This window comes from Cinclus cinclus, chromosome Z, assembly GCF_963662255.1.
Source record: "Cinclus cinclus chromosome Z, bCinCin1.1, whole genome shotgun sequence".
NCBI classification, from domain to species: Eukaryota; Metazoa; Chordata; class Aves; order Passeriformes; family Cinclidae; genus Cinclus; species Cinclus cinclus.
In genome coordinates, this window is record NC_085084.1 from 51559100 (window position 1) to 51576086 (window position 16987).

The following is a 16987-nucleotide window of genomic DNA, read 5'->3' on the forward strand; positions in this document are numbered from 1 at the left end:
TATTCACAGTGCAACTAAAAGAGGTTAAAAATAGTAAGCAGAGAAGCTTAAAATGGAGAAACAAAAAGGTGGAGCATCTGGAACTAGAAGTTGCTAGCAAACTTGGTTTGGGAAAAATTCTTTGCTGAAGATTTTAAAACCTCTAGATATGCTTTTATAAATTTTGAAGTCCATAGACTTCTTTTTAACATCAAAACAAAATGAAAACTGACTTACACCTTCTGTACAGTTATGCTTACAAAGAAAATATGAAATGAGAAAGTGATAAAAAGGCAACCAGTTGTTTGGATTTTGGCTGTTTTACAATGCAATGCAAGTGTTTACACAACTTAGGATTTCCTTCAGTACAATCATGGCCATCAAATAGGCACTAACATTCTAGTGTACATATAGATGGGGAAAGATAAAAAGATCCTCTTGTGAAAAATATAGCCAAAATATAACCATGCACAGGTACAAAGGCAGAAACAGAGTATCTATAAAATGCACTGACCTTGCAGAGCCACGAAGGTCTTTAAATTCAACATTAAGCAAAGGCAGGAAGGTACTTTTACAGAAAGGGCAGGTAGTGTTCAAGTTTGAGTCATCTGCTGTCCACCCAGCCATTATTTCTTCATCATAAACCAAAGCATCACAAGCTCTACATTGAGAGCAGCTTGACATCAAGACCTAGGACAGCAAAGAATTAATATTATTTGGTTTCTTTTACAATTGCTTTTTATAGGCTTAGTACCCATAGAAGTTTAACAGGTATCATAAGGCTAGTGGGGAGAAATGAGTTCACCACTTCTATCTCATCATACCACCAGAATCCATATTAATTTTACATATCAAATGAAAACATCAGTGATTTAGTTCTGACATAGAACAAGCATTACCCTAAAAGGCTACTAATTTAACATTTGCAGCTGCTTGCTTCTATGGAGCATATAAAAATTATATACAAATTGCTTTGAATTGTATAAATAAATGCATGTCGAATTATCAAAAAGAGGAACGAAATCCCACAAAACCCAGCAAACACAAAATAAACCTTTATAATAGTGTAGTGTGTTGACACTGGCTGGATATCAGGTGCTCACTAAAGCCACTCTAGCAATCTCTCTGTTCTGGTGAACAGGGGAGGAAAAATATGACAAAAGGCTTGTCATTGGTTCTGTCTGACATAGGGGAAAGTTCTGGCAGCTCCTCTACTACCAAATCCTTGCCATGCAAATGCAATACAAGTGGAAAACCTGAATGTTGTGTCTCTACCTAACAGAAGTCTCACCACTGAACTAGACAGAAAACTGGAGAAAAAATGGTAAAATTAATCCTGTACTAACTGAAGAATGGACTATACACCTTGTTCCTCTTACTTCATTTTTTCAGTCACATGGGTGAAAAATCACAAAAAACGAACACATCAAACATCTTCTAATAATTTTTAGAGCTAATATAACTTAAATACTCATTATAATAACATTTTCACTATGCTATATACCCCTTATATAATACAGTGCAGAAGCTCAACAAGCCTAGATGTCCAGAACACCAAACATAAATTGACACTGGATCTAGCAAAATAACACTGCAGCTGAAAGAAAAGAAACCAAGACTAACTCCATGACCATTGCATTGTCTACTTATTTGAAATCTGAAAGCATCTACAGGTAATAACTGAAACACAGAACCATACTAAAACATTGTTTAATTAGATTTGGCTAGGATAGAGTTAATTTTCTTGTTAGTATTCTTTATAGTCCTGTGTTTCAGACCAGGTATCCTGCTCCATGTTAATTGATAACATTTTGATGTTTTAGTTATTGCTGCACAGGGCTTTATACATCATCATGGACTTTTTTCATTATGTGCACACTCATTATGTGCACAAGGAGGCTGTGAGAGGACACAGACAGGACAGCTGACCTCAGCTGACCAAATGGCACTGTGTAAAATCAAGTTCAGATATAAAACTCTGTGTGTTTTTTTCCAAGGTAGCTCTTCCTTGAGGCGTCAGGGTGCTGACTGATCTCTGCATTACTATTTTCTTTTTGTTGTGTCTCCCTCTTTTCAATCTTTCCCCAAAATTCATTTATTAAATTATTTTTATCTCAACCCTCAAGCTTTTTTTCTTTTGCCCTTTCAATTCTGTTGCCCATTTAAAAGGGATTAAGCAAATACCTGTGTGAGGGCTTTGGTGCTGGCTGTTGTCAACTCATCACAATTATGTAATAACAACTAATTTTCACAGGGAAAATAAAATTTAGAACCCCACAAAAGATCCTGTTTCATCTCCAACCTCTCTTTCACTTCAAGTGTTGATTCTTCCCTCAATGTATTTTTCTCTCTATATATGACGGATGCATGAAAGCATTTAAGACACTCTTCTATTTAAAGCTGCCGTTGCACTCCAAGCTACAAGAATTAAGCACCTCTGCAGTAGAAGCAGGGAAAATTTGTTTTGAAAAAACCAACCACAATGCAACTAAACAAGTAATTGTTTAACTGCTATTTAACTACTATTGACTAATGATAGCTTTCATCTATGAGTTTAATAATCTTACCTCCATTGCATAGTTCTGGAAAATGCTGGATAAACTAGTATTATGTGAAGAGCTGTGCTCTGATTTCTCAGAATCTAGAACTTTCATACTTTTTGGGAATGAAACTTCACCTGTACAAAAAGAGTAATTTGAGTCTAGTATTCAAGCAAAGAATAATTAATCCAATCCCAAAGAAACTAACTGCTGTTCAATCAAGGCAAGAAAATTGCACCAAAAGATCTCCAAAGATATGAGTATCTGCAATTCACTGATATTCCAATAACAATATAGAGAAATATAATGTTTGTGATTAACATTTCAAGGTTACTTTTCTAACAAAATAAAATACAGATTAGTAAAAGAGAAACACAAACAAAAAATAGACTGGTAAAGAGCAGTAAGATTCCTCAGTGTATATTGACCAGCTCTAAAAAGTTAGTCATGATTTCTTAAATAATATATCCATATATAAATAGCAAATGTAAGGGCATCACCAGGTGAGGCATATGATACCAAAAATTCCATTACTACACCTAGATTTTCCCTGATTAACACTGCACTAAAAAAAATATTCTTTCTTTGGTAATGCTAGGTTTTATGGTTATGAGCCTTGTCCAGGAAAAGGGGAAAAAGAATTGAAATACATTCACCAAAAGGAAATGGTTGGAATCACTCCTAGAAGGCAAAATTATCAAAGTTGTTTTTTTACAAGCCCAAATTTTTCTATTAAAAACATCACCACCAGTACCCCCTCATCATAAAGAAGGCTCCTCTGTTTTTTCAGCTCAAGATTATGTTTGTGAACAAATTTCACATACCCTGTTGGCTGCCACTCTTTACAGTTAGCTCTTACAACCCTCCCAACTAACTGGGACTAGAAGATGTCTTGTCAAGATTTTGTGATACAGGGCCACCTTATGTCCAGTATGCAAGACAGTTCTTCCTCTCTTGATGCAGACTGCTTTACAAAAAATATTTACATCACTGAAGTATTTTATTGCAAAGAGACCTAAACCAACCCCACAGCTGTTCAGAAACACATCTTTTTCCTCAAAATAAGAATTAAATCTAACTGAATTGAATCTGAACTGAAAATTACTAGATCTATTTAATCCAGTTTTACATCTGGCAGGGAGGAGGGAAGCACTGTTTGTGATAGGCTCACAGTCATCAACTATCTACCTACATAAGTTCAAATCAAGTATGTATCCAGCAACACCTATTCCATGGTACAGATGAGTAACTTCTGGTGGGTATTGCTTTAGGTTTTTTGTGCACATGGAACTATGGGGCTGATCTGTTGGTTTGGTTTTAGTTGGTTAGCTTCTTTACTCCCTCATGAGTAAATGAGACAATGATCTGTCTCTGATAGTTATCCAACTATTTGCAGTTCCCAAACTGCTCATCTTTTCTGTATTATTACTTCACTATTAATATTTCCAAAGGTCTTATGACTTTACATGAATGAGCAGGTGTTCCTTTCTATAACTAGTTAGCAATCTTCCTATCACATACACAGGAAGCATTTCTATGTTTAAACTCCTGCATATCGTATCTGCTTTTTATATATTCGATGAAGAGAGAAGCATTAGCTACTTGTTACAGCAAGAGAAGAGTATAGAATGGAAGTAAAAATTTGCTTGCAATTCTCTTAAGGGATTGAAATAATTTCACATTATCATGTCACGTATCACATATCGCTTCCAGTGTCTGGAGTGATTTCACATACAACAGTTTTTCCTGTTTGTTGTATTATAATCAAGTTATCAGGGGAAAACAAAACAAAATTATCTCACCTGCACTGTAATGCTGTCTTCCTACATCTCCACCACTGCTGCTGCTGCCAAGACTAGTAGTGCTTTGTGCAAGCTCATTTGTAAGCAGGCCTGGGAGTCCAGTTTTTGATGACAGATTATCTCCTAAAATATTGTCTTCAAAGCCCACAGGGAAGTTATAGTCTTGTTGATGGTTTTCTTCCTTTAATGCAAGAAGAAAAAGTAGCATTTTTGAGTACTTCCACATCCATTATTTGACTGCCATCTTTATCCTAAGGAATAAATAATTAAACTAGCAGATTAAGAGAAATCCTGATGTAAAAAAACTATCAGATGTATGATAAATTCATGTAGCCTCAAAAAGTGCAGATACTGGACAAAGCAGGAGGATATTGAATAACTGTCAAACTGAGTGAGAAAACAGTAGGGATATAAATTTCTTCATTACAGGAGAAACAGGAAAAATTATACAGAAGAGTGATTTGTCAGACATCAAACAAAATGAAGTAACTATCAGAAAAAAAGTTCAAGTTAAAGTCTTATTTTCAGAATTTAAGACTGGAAGGAAACACATCAGCTGAAATGATGCAGCAATAATTCAGTCACCAAATCACAAGATGCCATAAAGAACAATAATTAGGATATTAAAAAAAGGTAAGTTCAAAAAATAATATAGGAGAGAATAAAGGATGCCTGAAGAAAAGTAAAGTAAGTCACATCCTTGGAATTATGTGCCATTAAACAAAATTCTATGCAACAGTTCTAATAGAAAAGGACAGAAGAAAACACAGATCATAGGAAAAAATCTCAAGAAAGAAACTAGGCAGCAAGATTTCATTGTCACAGGCAATATCTGGTTAAAAATAAGAATTAATTAATTTATTTATTTAGTACTAGAGACCCTATTAGTGGCATCAGTTAAATTTGTTTCACATAGAAATAAAGTCAAAGCTATCTTCCTAGTCTCTACCTTTTAAGAAGGCTGGGCAAAGAAAGCAGAGTTTGCAAAAGGCAACAAGAAGCTATTTTAATAGCCTGAAGAGGAGAGAAAAAAAACTCTTAAAACCAAACACCAGATTGAGGGATTAACTGGATCAAGGAGAGGCCTTTCTAACTGAGAAAACTGTGTTTGAAAACACAATAACAAGACATAGCAAGAAAAGAGGAAGTTACAATATTCATTCCCCTGTATCTTGTTTCATTCTTGTCATTACTGTGTGAAACCCTGAAAAACACCATTAATCACAGAAGAACCATAACATTTAGTTTCCAAATTCCTGATAAGTAAATTTACTACATCTCAGGCTATTCCTTATTACTTTCAACTTTTACCCTCACCAACCTGACTGACTGGGTATGTAATTTATTTTCACAACCTAGTTTTCTTAAGTAAGTCAGGGCAGTATGGCATCATTTAAGGTGACATAAATTTGTACTTGTCAGGATTTCTACATATTAATAAAAAGAAAAATAAATGGGAGAAATGTTGAGAACAAAATGCCAAAACTTACTGTAGTGAGATCATCAAATTTGCTTTTGTCTGAAAAGTGTGGTTTTTTTAACGGCAAGGAAAAACACCATAGGCAAAGTGTAATTTTTATTAGCTAACAAAAGCCAATACTTAATAAAAAACACCACCTAGAGAAGCAATCTTCTGGACATAGAAGTTAGCCCTCTAACTCTGTGTCCTTGAACTTTTAATACTGAAAAACACTTACCTCGTCATCTGAGTAACTATATGCTGATGTTACAACTCCCCACATCTTACTGGCCACATTGGCAGCCTGCTTCATGCCTGATTTCAAAACATCCATTTTTGGTCCAGACAGTATATTGTCTAACTTCAGATTGGATAAAGTTGTTACCACAGTTCCCAATGAGCCATGTGGAGAAGAACGGCCCAGTCCTGTTAAAGATGAAGACCGCTCCTTTTGAACTTGTGGATGTGTTTGTTGCTTTGATCGTCCAGTGAATGTTTTGGATCTGGAGACAGAAGGACTTCTTCGATTTTCGTAACACTTGGATGATGGCAGGATGGAATCCAAAGGCAGGCTTGATCTCCTTTCTTGGGAGTGACCAAGTGTACCAGAAGCTTCTGCTTCCTTATCTGGCTTATGCAGTTCCATGCTTGGAAATTTACTACCCAATGGGTTCTTCAAATTCATATAGCTCTCTATTTCATCTGCCAAATTACGTGCTGCAACTGGTGACATCAGCTTTTCCCCAGGTTCTGGATAACCTGGTTGTGTGCTGTCAGTAGCTAGCAAAGACAGAGGGTCCAAGCCTACTTCAACATCTTCCCTTTCAATAGGCTTAACCACTCCATAAAAGCTACTCCTTTTAGCAGTTGCATCTTTGGATTCTGGTTTCTGGATTTTAGACTCAGCTGACTGTTCAAGATTCATGTCTTCCGCTGTGGACAGGTTTCCATCTCTTCCATTCTCAAGGTGCTCCTGTCCTTCCCCAGGTTCTTCCAGCACTGGTGAAGACCTATGTTCTAGGTCCAAATCACTCTCAGTCACACCACTCCAAGTGCCACTTATGTCAGAAACCTGCTGGTCAGTGATATTTTCAAAGCTGTGGAATTTATTCATATGAGAGGGTGAAGTTTTGACTCCAGATAAAGCTGCTGTTAGGATCTTGGCATCTGCTCCCATCATTATTGCTATTTCTTTAGAATGCAAGTCCAAGCTGCCTTTTTTCAGCAGCATTCCAGCTCTGCTTTCACTGCTGAAACTGCAGCTTCTCTCTGAAAACAGCTTTTGCCTCTTCTGTCTTTTATCACTTGTTTTCTTAGGAGAAACATTAACAAAGACTGTATCTTCGACTGAATCCTGAGTTAGGAACAGTGGGCTAGAAACAGTTTCTAAAAGAGAAAAAGCATTTATAATATCGTATCCGCAGCCACCAAAAATGTTTATTTCTTGAAACCATGTGAAAGCTCCTTAGTGTCCTTGCACAGAGAAGACTGGGAGTACTACAGTCCCCAGATATCCACTAAGAAGTTACACTAGCACGAACACGTTATTTCACTGCAAAGACATCCTGCAGATCAAAAGCCACCTACTCTTTGGAGTCAAAGATGTTTATGGGCTTCTACCTCCTTTCCCTGTGCCAACACCCAGAGAGCTAGCACTATATCCGTGAACTAAAGGAAATTAATAATTTTAGTTGAAAGTTGCACTGGTTGGCTTTGATTTTCTTCCCCCGCCAAGAGCTATGTTCACAGATTTAAACATGAAACTCCACAGTTCATTCTGGTTCTGAAAAAAACAATCATGTGTGTCTGCCCAGTGCAGATGCATTATTTCATTTATGACACAGCTGTATATTTAGAAAATGCTAATTAAGTTTAGCATGTAGAAGATTTAAACTAATATTAGCTTAAAATAATTCCTATTTCCTCAGGGTAATTAGGAATATTTACTACCTAGATAGCTGTCTTAGCTAGGTTAAAACTTGAATAAATTTGGAAATTCTACTATATTAGGATGTCAAAAGAAGACCTGTTGTACCATATCCACCCTCTGGAGGAGGGTGTTTGAGTGTCACACCAATGCTGCTTCTTGGCTATCCATCAGTTCTCATAATTGCCCAAATGTTCCAGGCAACTTCCTACCTAGGACTCCATTCTGTGCTGTCAAGCCACACTGAGGCTGAACTACCTTGTGTCAGTAAAGGATCGACATAAATGCAGAAAGAAAATTGATCTCCAAGATTTGGCTTTTATATGTTCACAAATCTTCCTCATCACAAATCTTGATATAAGTGAAGAAATTTTATACAGCAAAGACTATGCACATTGTTCCTGCATTATAGATTGACAATGCAAGCTGAAGGAATAGACTTGTCCAAGATCAGCAAGGTTTAGATGACAAAATCAAGACTGGAGACACTATTTCTATTTGTTTCCTAGTATATTAGTAAAACACTCAGTGCAGTGCAGGGAAAATCTTGATTTTCTACCTTAGAATCCACAGGTTCCTTCTATGTCATCTGACCAATGTGGAATGCAAACATTATGTGAGACATCTGCACCTTGAAGTTTTGTTTCTTTTCATAACACGAAACAGATTGCAAAACACCAAATACAACAAGATCAGGACTTTAGCAAGCTCTGCTTCACCCAGTGACTCACCATTACTGCTCTTTCTTCCACTGCTATCAAAAATGCCTGATGGAACTTTTACAATACTGTTACCCCAAGCAGGTGGTTCAGCGGGGCTCGGAGTTTCTATATTCAGCTGTTGCTTTTCAAAAGGTTTTTCTGTAGAAATCTCTGCATGAAAGAAAATGTGAACATTAGTATATATATAGATACAGATATACAGATACATACATACATACATACATGCATATAGATATAAAGTTAAGATTTAACTTAGTAATTATTTGCACTGGTATGTACAATACGAACTCCAACTGACACCTTATGTAGTAACAAACTAAAGGATCGGTCTACTAGGTACTGAGCACCTCCTGGAAGCAATGCCCAGAAAGGTTATAGCTGCCAGCATTGTGCAGAGAGTGCTTAGCTCTTCACAGGGTTACAGCATTTGCCAATTTCTCTCCATGGTATTTTTTCAACTAACCACAGCAGAACAGTAGTTCACAGATTTTCATGCAGGGCTATTTGTTTAACGAGAGCTTTAAAAGCCCTAACTCACAAAAAGTCTCATGACCCAGATATGAAAACAAATTCAGTAATGAAAACAAAAAAAGTATGAAAAAACTAAGGGCAAAATTTGAACAGAAGACAGGAGATGACCATAAGGCTGTCTATAGCTGAGAAGAGTTTGTAAAAAAAAGCAGTGCCTTTTATTAGGTCAGGAAGTACAGCTAAAAAAATTGTCAAGATTTCTAACAGATAGATGAGAGGAATGGAATGCAAATTACTGTGTACCCAACATTTGTCCAATTTTTCCATTTATATTAAGTTAATCTAATAAAAGGCTATTTCTACCTACGCACACTGCACTGCTACAATTTAGGACACAGAAGAAAAATAACTAGATGAAATCTGTTGTATTCTGAGCCTTGGAACATTATTAATTCAATACACTGGGTATCTATGGTAATCTAATGCATTTATTACCACATTTATTACCAACTTAACCAACACAAACACGCATACTTAACCTTTTATTAAGTCTTCAATGTTAGAAGAAGTATCTTTCTCTACTTGTGTTTCGGTTGCAGGAAGACTATCCTCAGCATCTCTCAAAAGTTCATCCTTGGATCTGTAACCCTGGTCTGACAGACCACCTGTTAGAATAAATGCTTTAAGTTAATTTTTCCTTCCTAAGTTTGTTTTTCAATGACAAAATAAAGGATCTGAAATTTATTTGTTTCACATGTTGACTCTCTAGAAAAGTTCATAGTAAGATCTTCAAAATATTGAATTTGTGGAAAGATCTGCTCAGGGATGACAATACCAGAGATAACTAGGCTATACCAATCCAAATTTACTTTTCTAATTATATTAAGTATGACTTATTCCCCTAGAAACACTATGGTGACTACTTTTAATGCACTGTATCTGCTTTCATTCCTTTCCTATTGCATTAGCATGAAATATTTAACTGTTGGGTAAGCTAAATTCTCAAAAAAATAACAAATGAAATTTAGACAAGCACAGCCATAACTGAGCAAGCTTCTAACAGTGAATACAGCCCTAGAAAAAAATCTTTACCATAAACTGTGCCATATCTTTTCACTGTATGCCAAAGTATAAATTATAATAGAAAAAAAGAGTAAAACTATAAACATTTTTTAAAAACTCTGCTCCTCTGCTATACCAGATAAACTTGCCAGCTGTAAGTCACTAAAAAGCAAAAGTTTACAGTAATCAAAAAAGTTTTTCACATGAAAAAAAATCCAGAAAGTCTCTTTTCTCTGTTATTTCTATCTGAAGTGCTGCTGCATGTGCAAAAAGACTATATAGACATATTTCTCAGCAACAAACGGGATTATTTATATACTTCAGAGCACGTATTAGCATTCATTATTGTAACAAAAAAGATCAAAGTAAGTTATTGAGTGTGAAAGGTGTTAGGAAGCTCCATAAAACTTGGGTAACACATACAATTCATTTCCCATACATATCACTGCTATTTATTTTACCAACAAATAAATAACAACTATGCTAAAAATAATTTAAAATTTGAGGAGCCATCAATTAAAACATTTGGCTACTATATTAAAAACTTTTTAAAAGTTAAAAGTTTTGACATTCTTTGGTGCTTATTTTCTCTCTATCAGGTTTTCAATAATGTTACTATCCCTGCCTTGAGCAGAAGTGCCAATACCCCATCAATAAATGGGTAAATTACCTGCAGGAGTAACATTCAAGGGTAGAAATAATGCACACGTGCATCCAAGGCTTCACACCATAAGTCTGCACCCCACACCGTGAGAGCCAAGGACAAATGCGGCACCCGAGAGACAGCAAAGAACAAAAAGCAGAGCAACAAAGAGCAGAGAGAAGGGAAGTTCAGTAATCTAGGCAGACGTATCAGACGAAGCACAGGAATCAGACTCAAAGTTCTTTTTACAGAAGGGCTCAAGATATTAAAAACATGAAGAGTGTGCAAGAATCATTTTGTACATTAAGTTTTGAAGTACACACAGAAAGGAAGTTTAGTTGAGACTGCACAGGTAGGATATGATCAGTACTAAAGCACATAAGAACAACCATGCATTTTTGCCATCTCAAATTATCAAAGTTCCTGTGCACTCTTTTTACTTCTGTTTGTCAGGAGGAGTGCACACTATGTTTAACATGGAGTTTTTCTCCAGCTTATCACCTGCCTTTCCATTTCCATGGTGTCTCCTAAAAACCTAAAACCTTCTGACAATTTCTGTATTAATTTTGAAATTTAGCAACTACTATCAAGACACTTGAATATAGCCTTTAAAAGCATAGTTTACCATAACCTAACATAACATAATAATTCCATGGACGCTAATTAGACCTTTCTGAGATACTACCATGAAAATGTATTTTCAAGTGTTACCTTCTAATCACCTTACCAAATATCACTCCTTTCCTTTCACGGCAAGACTTTACTGACATAGACTACCATTTCTGTAAAAAAATGACAACATGCAAAAAAACAGCCTCATATGCTAGAGGCTTCATACCTTTTCTGAAGATCAACACAAAAAGCAAGGTACATGAGACCCCAGCAAAACACTTATTTTAATATTTTAATATAACAGTATTTCTGCTATGGTACATTCTGAACCAGAATGATGTGCAGTACAGGAGAAACGTTCAATAATAGTGTACTTCTTTTTCTACAGAGATTAACTCCACACTTCTCTACAGCCTCGAGAAGGGAAAGTAGTAGTTGTGAAGGGGAAATCAACAGAAGACTACAAAATTTAGCCTTTTGGGGAACTGTTAGTAGCAAACCCAGCAGAATCTAGTACCTGTGCTAGAGTGATTATCAACGGAATCAAGCCTGACTAAGTCACTGACGAAGAGGGTGTGCTCCCCACTGTTAGCATCATTAGAACTATCCACGCTACCATGGCTCACCATGTCCCCATCACTTCCACCTGTGGGACTCCGCAGAGCTAAAGACATGAACGAGAGCTGGTTAGTGAGAGAGGACTTCAATATTCAGGTTTTTAACAAATCTAACCTCTTCAGACAACAGTAAATACTTCTGCTTCCACATATGAAATAAGAGTAGGAAATTCTGGCAACAGAAATCAAGATAATTAATTCTTCAGTATGCAAAAGACATTCTAATCCCGTTACAGGCATCAAGTTCGCAAATATCAATTTTTATACATTTAAGGACAGATTTTCCACTTTAAAAAGCCACAGTGTTAGCTGCAATCCCTCAGAAAGCATGTCACGCCTTTGTTCACCAGAAATAAATCAATTTCAACTAACTTTTTACCTGATATCACAGGCACTTGTGGGCTCTGGGTTGATTTCTTTAAGCACTGCCTAAACTGCGCTGTGCCATGAACTATATTTCGCACCTTTGTCCACAGGAATACGCCACTGCGGTTACCACTAGGCCAAGAAGACTCTAAAACTGCCTGCACAAAGACACATTTTTGCAAAAACAAAAACAGTAAGGAAGCTACATTAAAAAAAAAAATACAGTATGGTGAGAAGCTTTTCCCCCCCCCTCCTAATGAAAAAAGAATAATTTACTGTAAACCATGTGAAGTAGGACAAATACTTGAATTTTTATGAGCTCTTCCATTTTATTCCACAGCTCAGTATACAACAGCTGAGTAAAACCAGACAATGGATCAAAATGTTTTTAATTAAACAAGTTTTGTTCTTATCTATATATTTTCATAGCAACAGAAGACCACAGCAGCACCTCCTTTCATTTTCCTTTATATAGTTTACTATGTAGTTTCAGCAGGATATTACAGGAACTTGGAAACAAGGAAGGAGTGGGAGGCTACTTCAACTAGCTTAATCCCAGCCTTCATCTGTCTTGGATCTTCTACCTTAAAGAATACACCATAGAATGGATTTATTTGACATGGAAGCACTAGATGGTTCCAAAATTTGCAAATGGAAACAGTGTAAATCCATATTTCAATAGAATTTTTGGTTAGCCAAACAGCATGGGAATGTAAATTTAACAGTGTAAAAATATTTAGTGTTGATTCAGCCATTCTGTAAGCATGTCCAAACAGACTGCTTGACCAACAGAATCGGCAAATCCAAGTGAAGAGCTGCAAGACACAACCTTAAAAACATGCTACCAGACATTGGGAGTGTCAACTGCAAAAGACACTGAACCCTTACCTTATTGTAATAACCATAGGTGATGGCATTTGGCTGTATTCCAGCATTTTTCATTTCAAAAAGGACTCTCACAGCCTGAACAGGCTGACCCCACAGTCCACAGAGCTGCATTACTACTCTGTAACAGACCTGACAAGATACATAAATGCGTAAATGGAGTAAGGACAAGAATTGTGAAGCATCTTAAGCTCTTTTCTGGTTTCCAACTTTTACACATTTTACGTGGGAAAACTCTGAGAACAACCAGTTAGCATGCTACATAACATGCTACAGCCAGAAGAGGGAACAAAAATTAAACATCAAGTCATAAAACCTGAAATAACATCATCAGTCACACTGTTGAGCATGCTGATTTTTTTTTTTTTCACTCAGCTCTTCTATTTGAGAAATACATAAAGTAAGGTGCCCATGTGAAAAGCAGGAAAACTTGCTGCTATGTGCCTGTAGATACTACTGTAAGAATAATATGCTGCACACAAACCCACTATCCCCTCAGTGCAGTAAGGTGCAAAGCATTAATTAAAGTGCAATAAAAAGCCAGGGACATTCATGAACTTCCTTCTGGAAGTCATCTGTGGGAAGACCAGCAACACTGAGCTGGAATACTTGACCCAGCAGACACTATGCTGTGGATAAAAAAGATAATTAATCTCCAGTTGCCATAGTTAAGTTGACTTGAGATTATTTTAAGGTGGCTTTAACACAGGTCTAACCATAAGTACACTTAACCTAGTGGTGTCAGCAAAACACACTGTATTTGCACCTTGTCTTCTATTTCACAGTCATGTAACTTTATTTGATTTGCACTTGCCTCATCTAGTGGTTCCACATCAGTTTTCCTCATTTTAATCAGAACATCATATGCTTGTTGCAGTGCTTTGACCTTGGGATGTGCAACTCTGACATAGGCTGGCAGACAAATAAACCACAGGCTGTAACTATGACTGAAGAGACACTTAGCCCACTGGGAGGGGCTTACGTAATACTTCTTGGCTAATTTATGGGCTGTTTTTATCTCCTGTAAGGGTGAAACAAAACACAAAAGCAGACAAAAGATGTAACATCTTGAATCTAGAAATCTAACTCATATACTGGCTCCTTAAGAGTAAGAACTTAATACTAATAGGCACACATTCAGTTGAAGATCCCTTTTTACCATTCTCTTATTAAGACTCTCTGCAAGTAAAAACTAGCATCAGGATCAATCTTTTTTTTCCCCACAATAAACATTAATTTTAATTTTATTTTATATTACACTCTAAAGCTTAAAAATGCATTTGACAATAAACCGTAATCTCAGACGATAATTTTTTAACCTCTTCTGGTTCTTTTATTTTTAAGTGTTCATTCGAATAGTTACAGAGACCAAACCTCTAACAACATTAACTTATAGTATGAACAGGCAGTGGCAGTTTTACCAAGAAAATTGTATCTTTCAGTGATCACACAGTGATTGCAGTGAGACTCATCTGACCTGTTTTGTCCTCTTTGCCATGAGGGCTGGACTATTTGAAATGCTGCTTCCAGCTGGGTGTCTGCTGAAGGAGAGCTTGAGCTCCTGTGGCCTGTCAAAGAGCTTGAAATCTAGTCGTGGGAAGTTTTTATAGCTATACAGATGATTTAAAAAAACAGAAAATAAAAGTTTTTCACATACCTGCTCATAGCAGGAAAGCCATGCAAAGACAACTGATATGTAAAAAAAAAAAATACTAACAGCTGAATAAAGAACTAGGAGAAAACTAAAGAGAAAGCAGCAAGATCTTTTTAGCCTTATTCACAAGATACTACAATAAGATGCCTTTGACATTAAACCTCCGCAGAAAATGGAAATAAGAACCAGACTGTTTACCATGTTATGAAGGCCAGGGGAGTACAAACTATGATTAACAAGGACAACAGCAAAAAACAGAACCTCACGATCTCCAAGAGAGGCAGGAAGAAACAAATTATACCCAGAGTATCTGAAACTCCACACTTCCTGCACAGGGGTGAAAAAGCCTGAATGCAAGAAATCTTAAAAGTGGAGTGAATGTTTTGTTGTTTTGGTTCATTGTCTGCAGATCAGTAGTATTGGGTAGACTCATAACCCACCCTTCATCATTCCCAACATGGAACAAAGAGCACTGCACTTGCTACAAAATACACAGAAATGGCACAAACAGGAAGAAGGTCACTGAATACATGCAGAGAAGTATTACTATAAAGTCGGCAAGAAGTTATTGAAAAATTTATACCATAATCCACATGCTCTCACAAACACACACTCAAACCCCTGACTTCTAGAGGTTCAGAAGGTTACCAGAATCTGGGCAGCTCATATCTTCTTCCAATGAGCTCTTCTGAACAATGGTATTAAGCCAAGTCTTGCACCAGCATGGAACATCTGCCTTGCAGATGCAACATCATAAGCACTCTAGTTTCACTCTATGTGACTGTCTAACTTGTACCTGTATTTTGGCACTCGGTCCTGTCCATCATCAGCAGGTGGTTCTGGTGGCATTATGAACACTGTGTGTTCACTTTTTTGTGACTCATCAAGCTCAATCAAGTGTGCATCTTCAACAGAATCTACATCAACCTGAAAACAGTGTTTGTACACTAAATACAGAGTTTGGCTTTGTAACAAAATGTCCTCTTCACATCAATTATGTTAGAATATGTAAAAACACATTTAATATATGCTGTATTTGATTGTATATATATAAATTATACTTGATTTAATTACTCAAATATCAAGTCCATAGCCTTGTCTTTCCATTTTTATTCCAGGATCAGACATTTCTAAACTTTTTTAAGGGCAAATACCTTCTCTCCTTTTTCTGTTCCTTTGTCTGGAAAGAGCTGGGAAAAGAAAGAACAAATTAAGAGTTTCTGCTCAACTCAAAAACCAAAATCCTAAATAATTCTATTAAAGCCATGTCACTTGCTGAGACATTAAAGAAAAACCAGAAGTTTTCTATATTGCTGTAGAAGCAATTTAGTGCTTTTTCAAATACTTCAGTGAAGAATTCAGTAATCAGCATGCTTTCAGTCTGATGACATTATCTACTAAATACAAAGTCAGTCACTTTTCCTATCAGAGGAAAAGCGCTTTTATTTTTTTAGTTGAGAGAAACTAGTTTTGCAGCTATTTCCAATATGACAACATGCAGTAATAAATTACTAACAAAGTATTCTCTAGATGCATACCCCACATTTAGCAGAGAAAAGAAAAGGCAAATAAAATTTTGTTCATTCACAAATGTTAATCTGATTAGAATCAATACTGACTCAAAGACTCAGTCTATAAGAACTTGTTATTAAAATGAAGGTTCTGCCCAGAAAGAATCCTATACATCTGCCTTAAAAAAATAAATAAATAAATTCTCTAGCTCCTAACTTTAGTATTATGAACTTGGAATTTTAAAGATGAAGCTATAAAGTCCACAGCCTATCTAGATCAGAACCATACTGATGTGACTCCATTAAAAAAAATTAATAAACACTCAAAACTAAAACCAAACAAAATAAATAAAAAACAACTACAAAAAAACCCATCAAAAAAGTAAAAAACACCCCCCACCCCCAACCCCACAGTCTTTCTCTTATAACACACATATAATGAAAGGGGAAGTTATCCACATAAACCAGTCCTGACCACATCTGAAGCAGTAGGCATGTTTAAAGTTGAAACTGTGGGAAAAACTACAACGATGTTTTTGGTCATGGCAGATGACCACTGGTAGCAATTCCACTTTAGAGGATTGAAACTAACATTTAAGAGGAAGACACGGATGGTATTTTGCTAAAGTGTCAGGTACTGGTAATTCTCACATTATCTTATAGATAGAAATCCTACAGGCCTTTAATTAAAACTTCCTCCAACAACACAGAAACTATCACCAGGCAAGAAGACGAAG

General features: G+C 36.3%; 1 protein-coding gene across 1 annotated transcript in view; it reads right to left on the minus strand.

The window, feature by feature from the left end:
* The window catches only part of DENND4C (DENN domain containing 4C), a 47927-nt gene that overhangs the window by 8825 nt on the left and 22115 nt on the right, over window positions 1-16987 (minus strand). The window contains 14 exon segments of the mRNA XM_062512876.1: window positions 494-669; window positions 2547-2656; window positions 4322-4502; window positions 6019-7166; window positions 8439-8534; window positions 8812-8837; window positions 9427-9565; window positions 11735-11881; window positions 12214-12358; window positions 13089-13217; window positions 13900-14106; window positions 14563-14695; window positions 15536-15666; window positions 15894-15929. Coding sequence (XP_062368860.1) covers window positions 494-669; window positions 2547-2656; window positions 4322-4502; window positions 6019-7166; window positions 8439-8534; window positions 8812-8837; window positions 9427-9565; window positions 11735-11881; window positions 12214-12358; window positions 13089-13217; window positions 13900-14106; window positions 14563-14695; window positions 15536-15666; window positions 15894-15929 — 2804 coding nt within the window.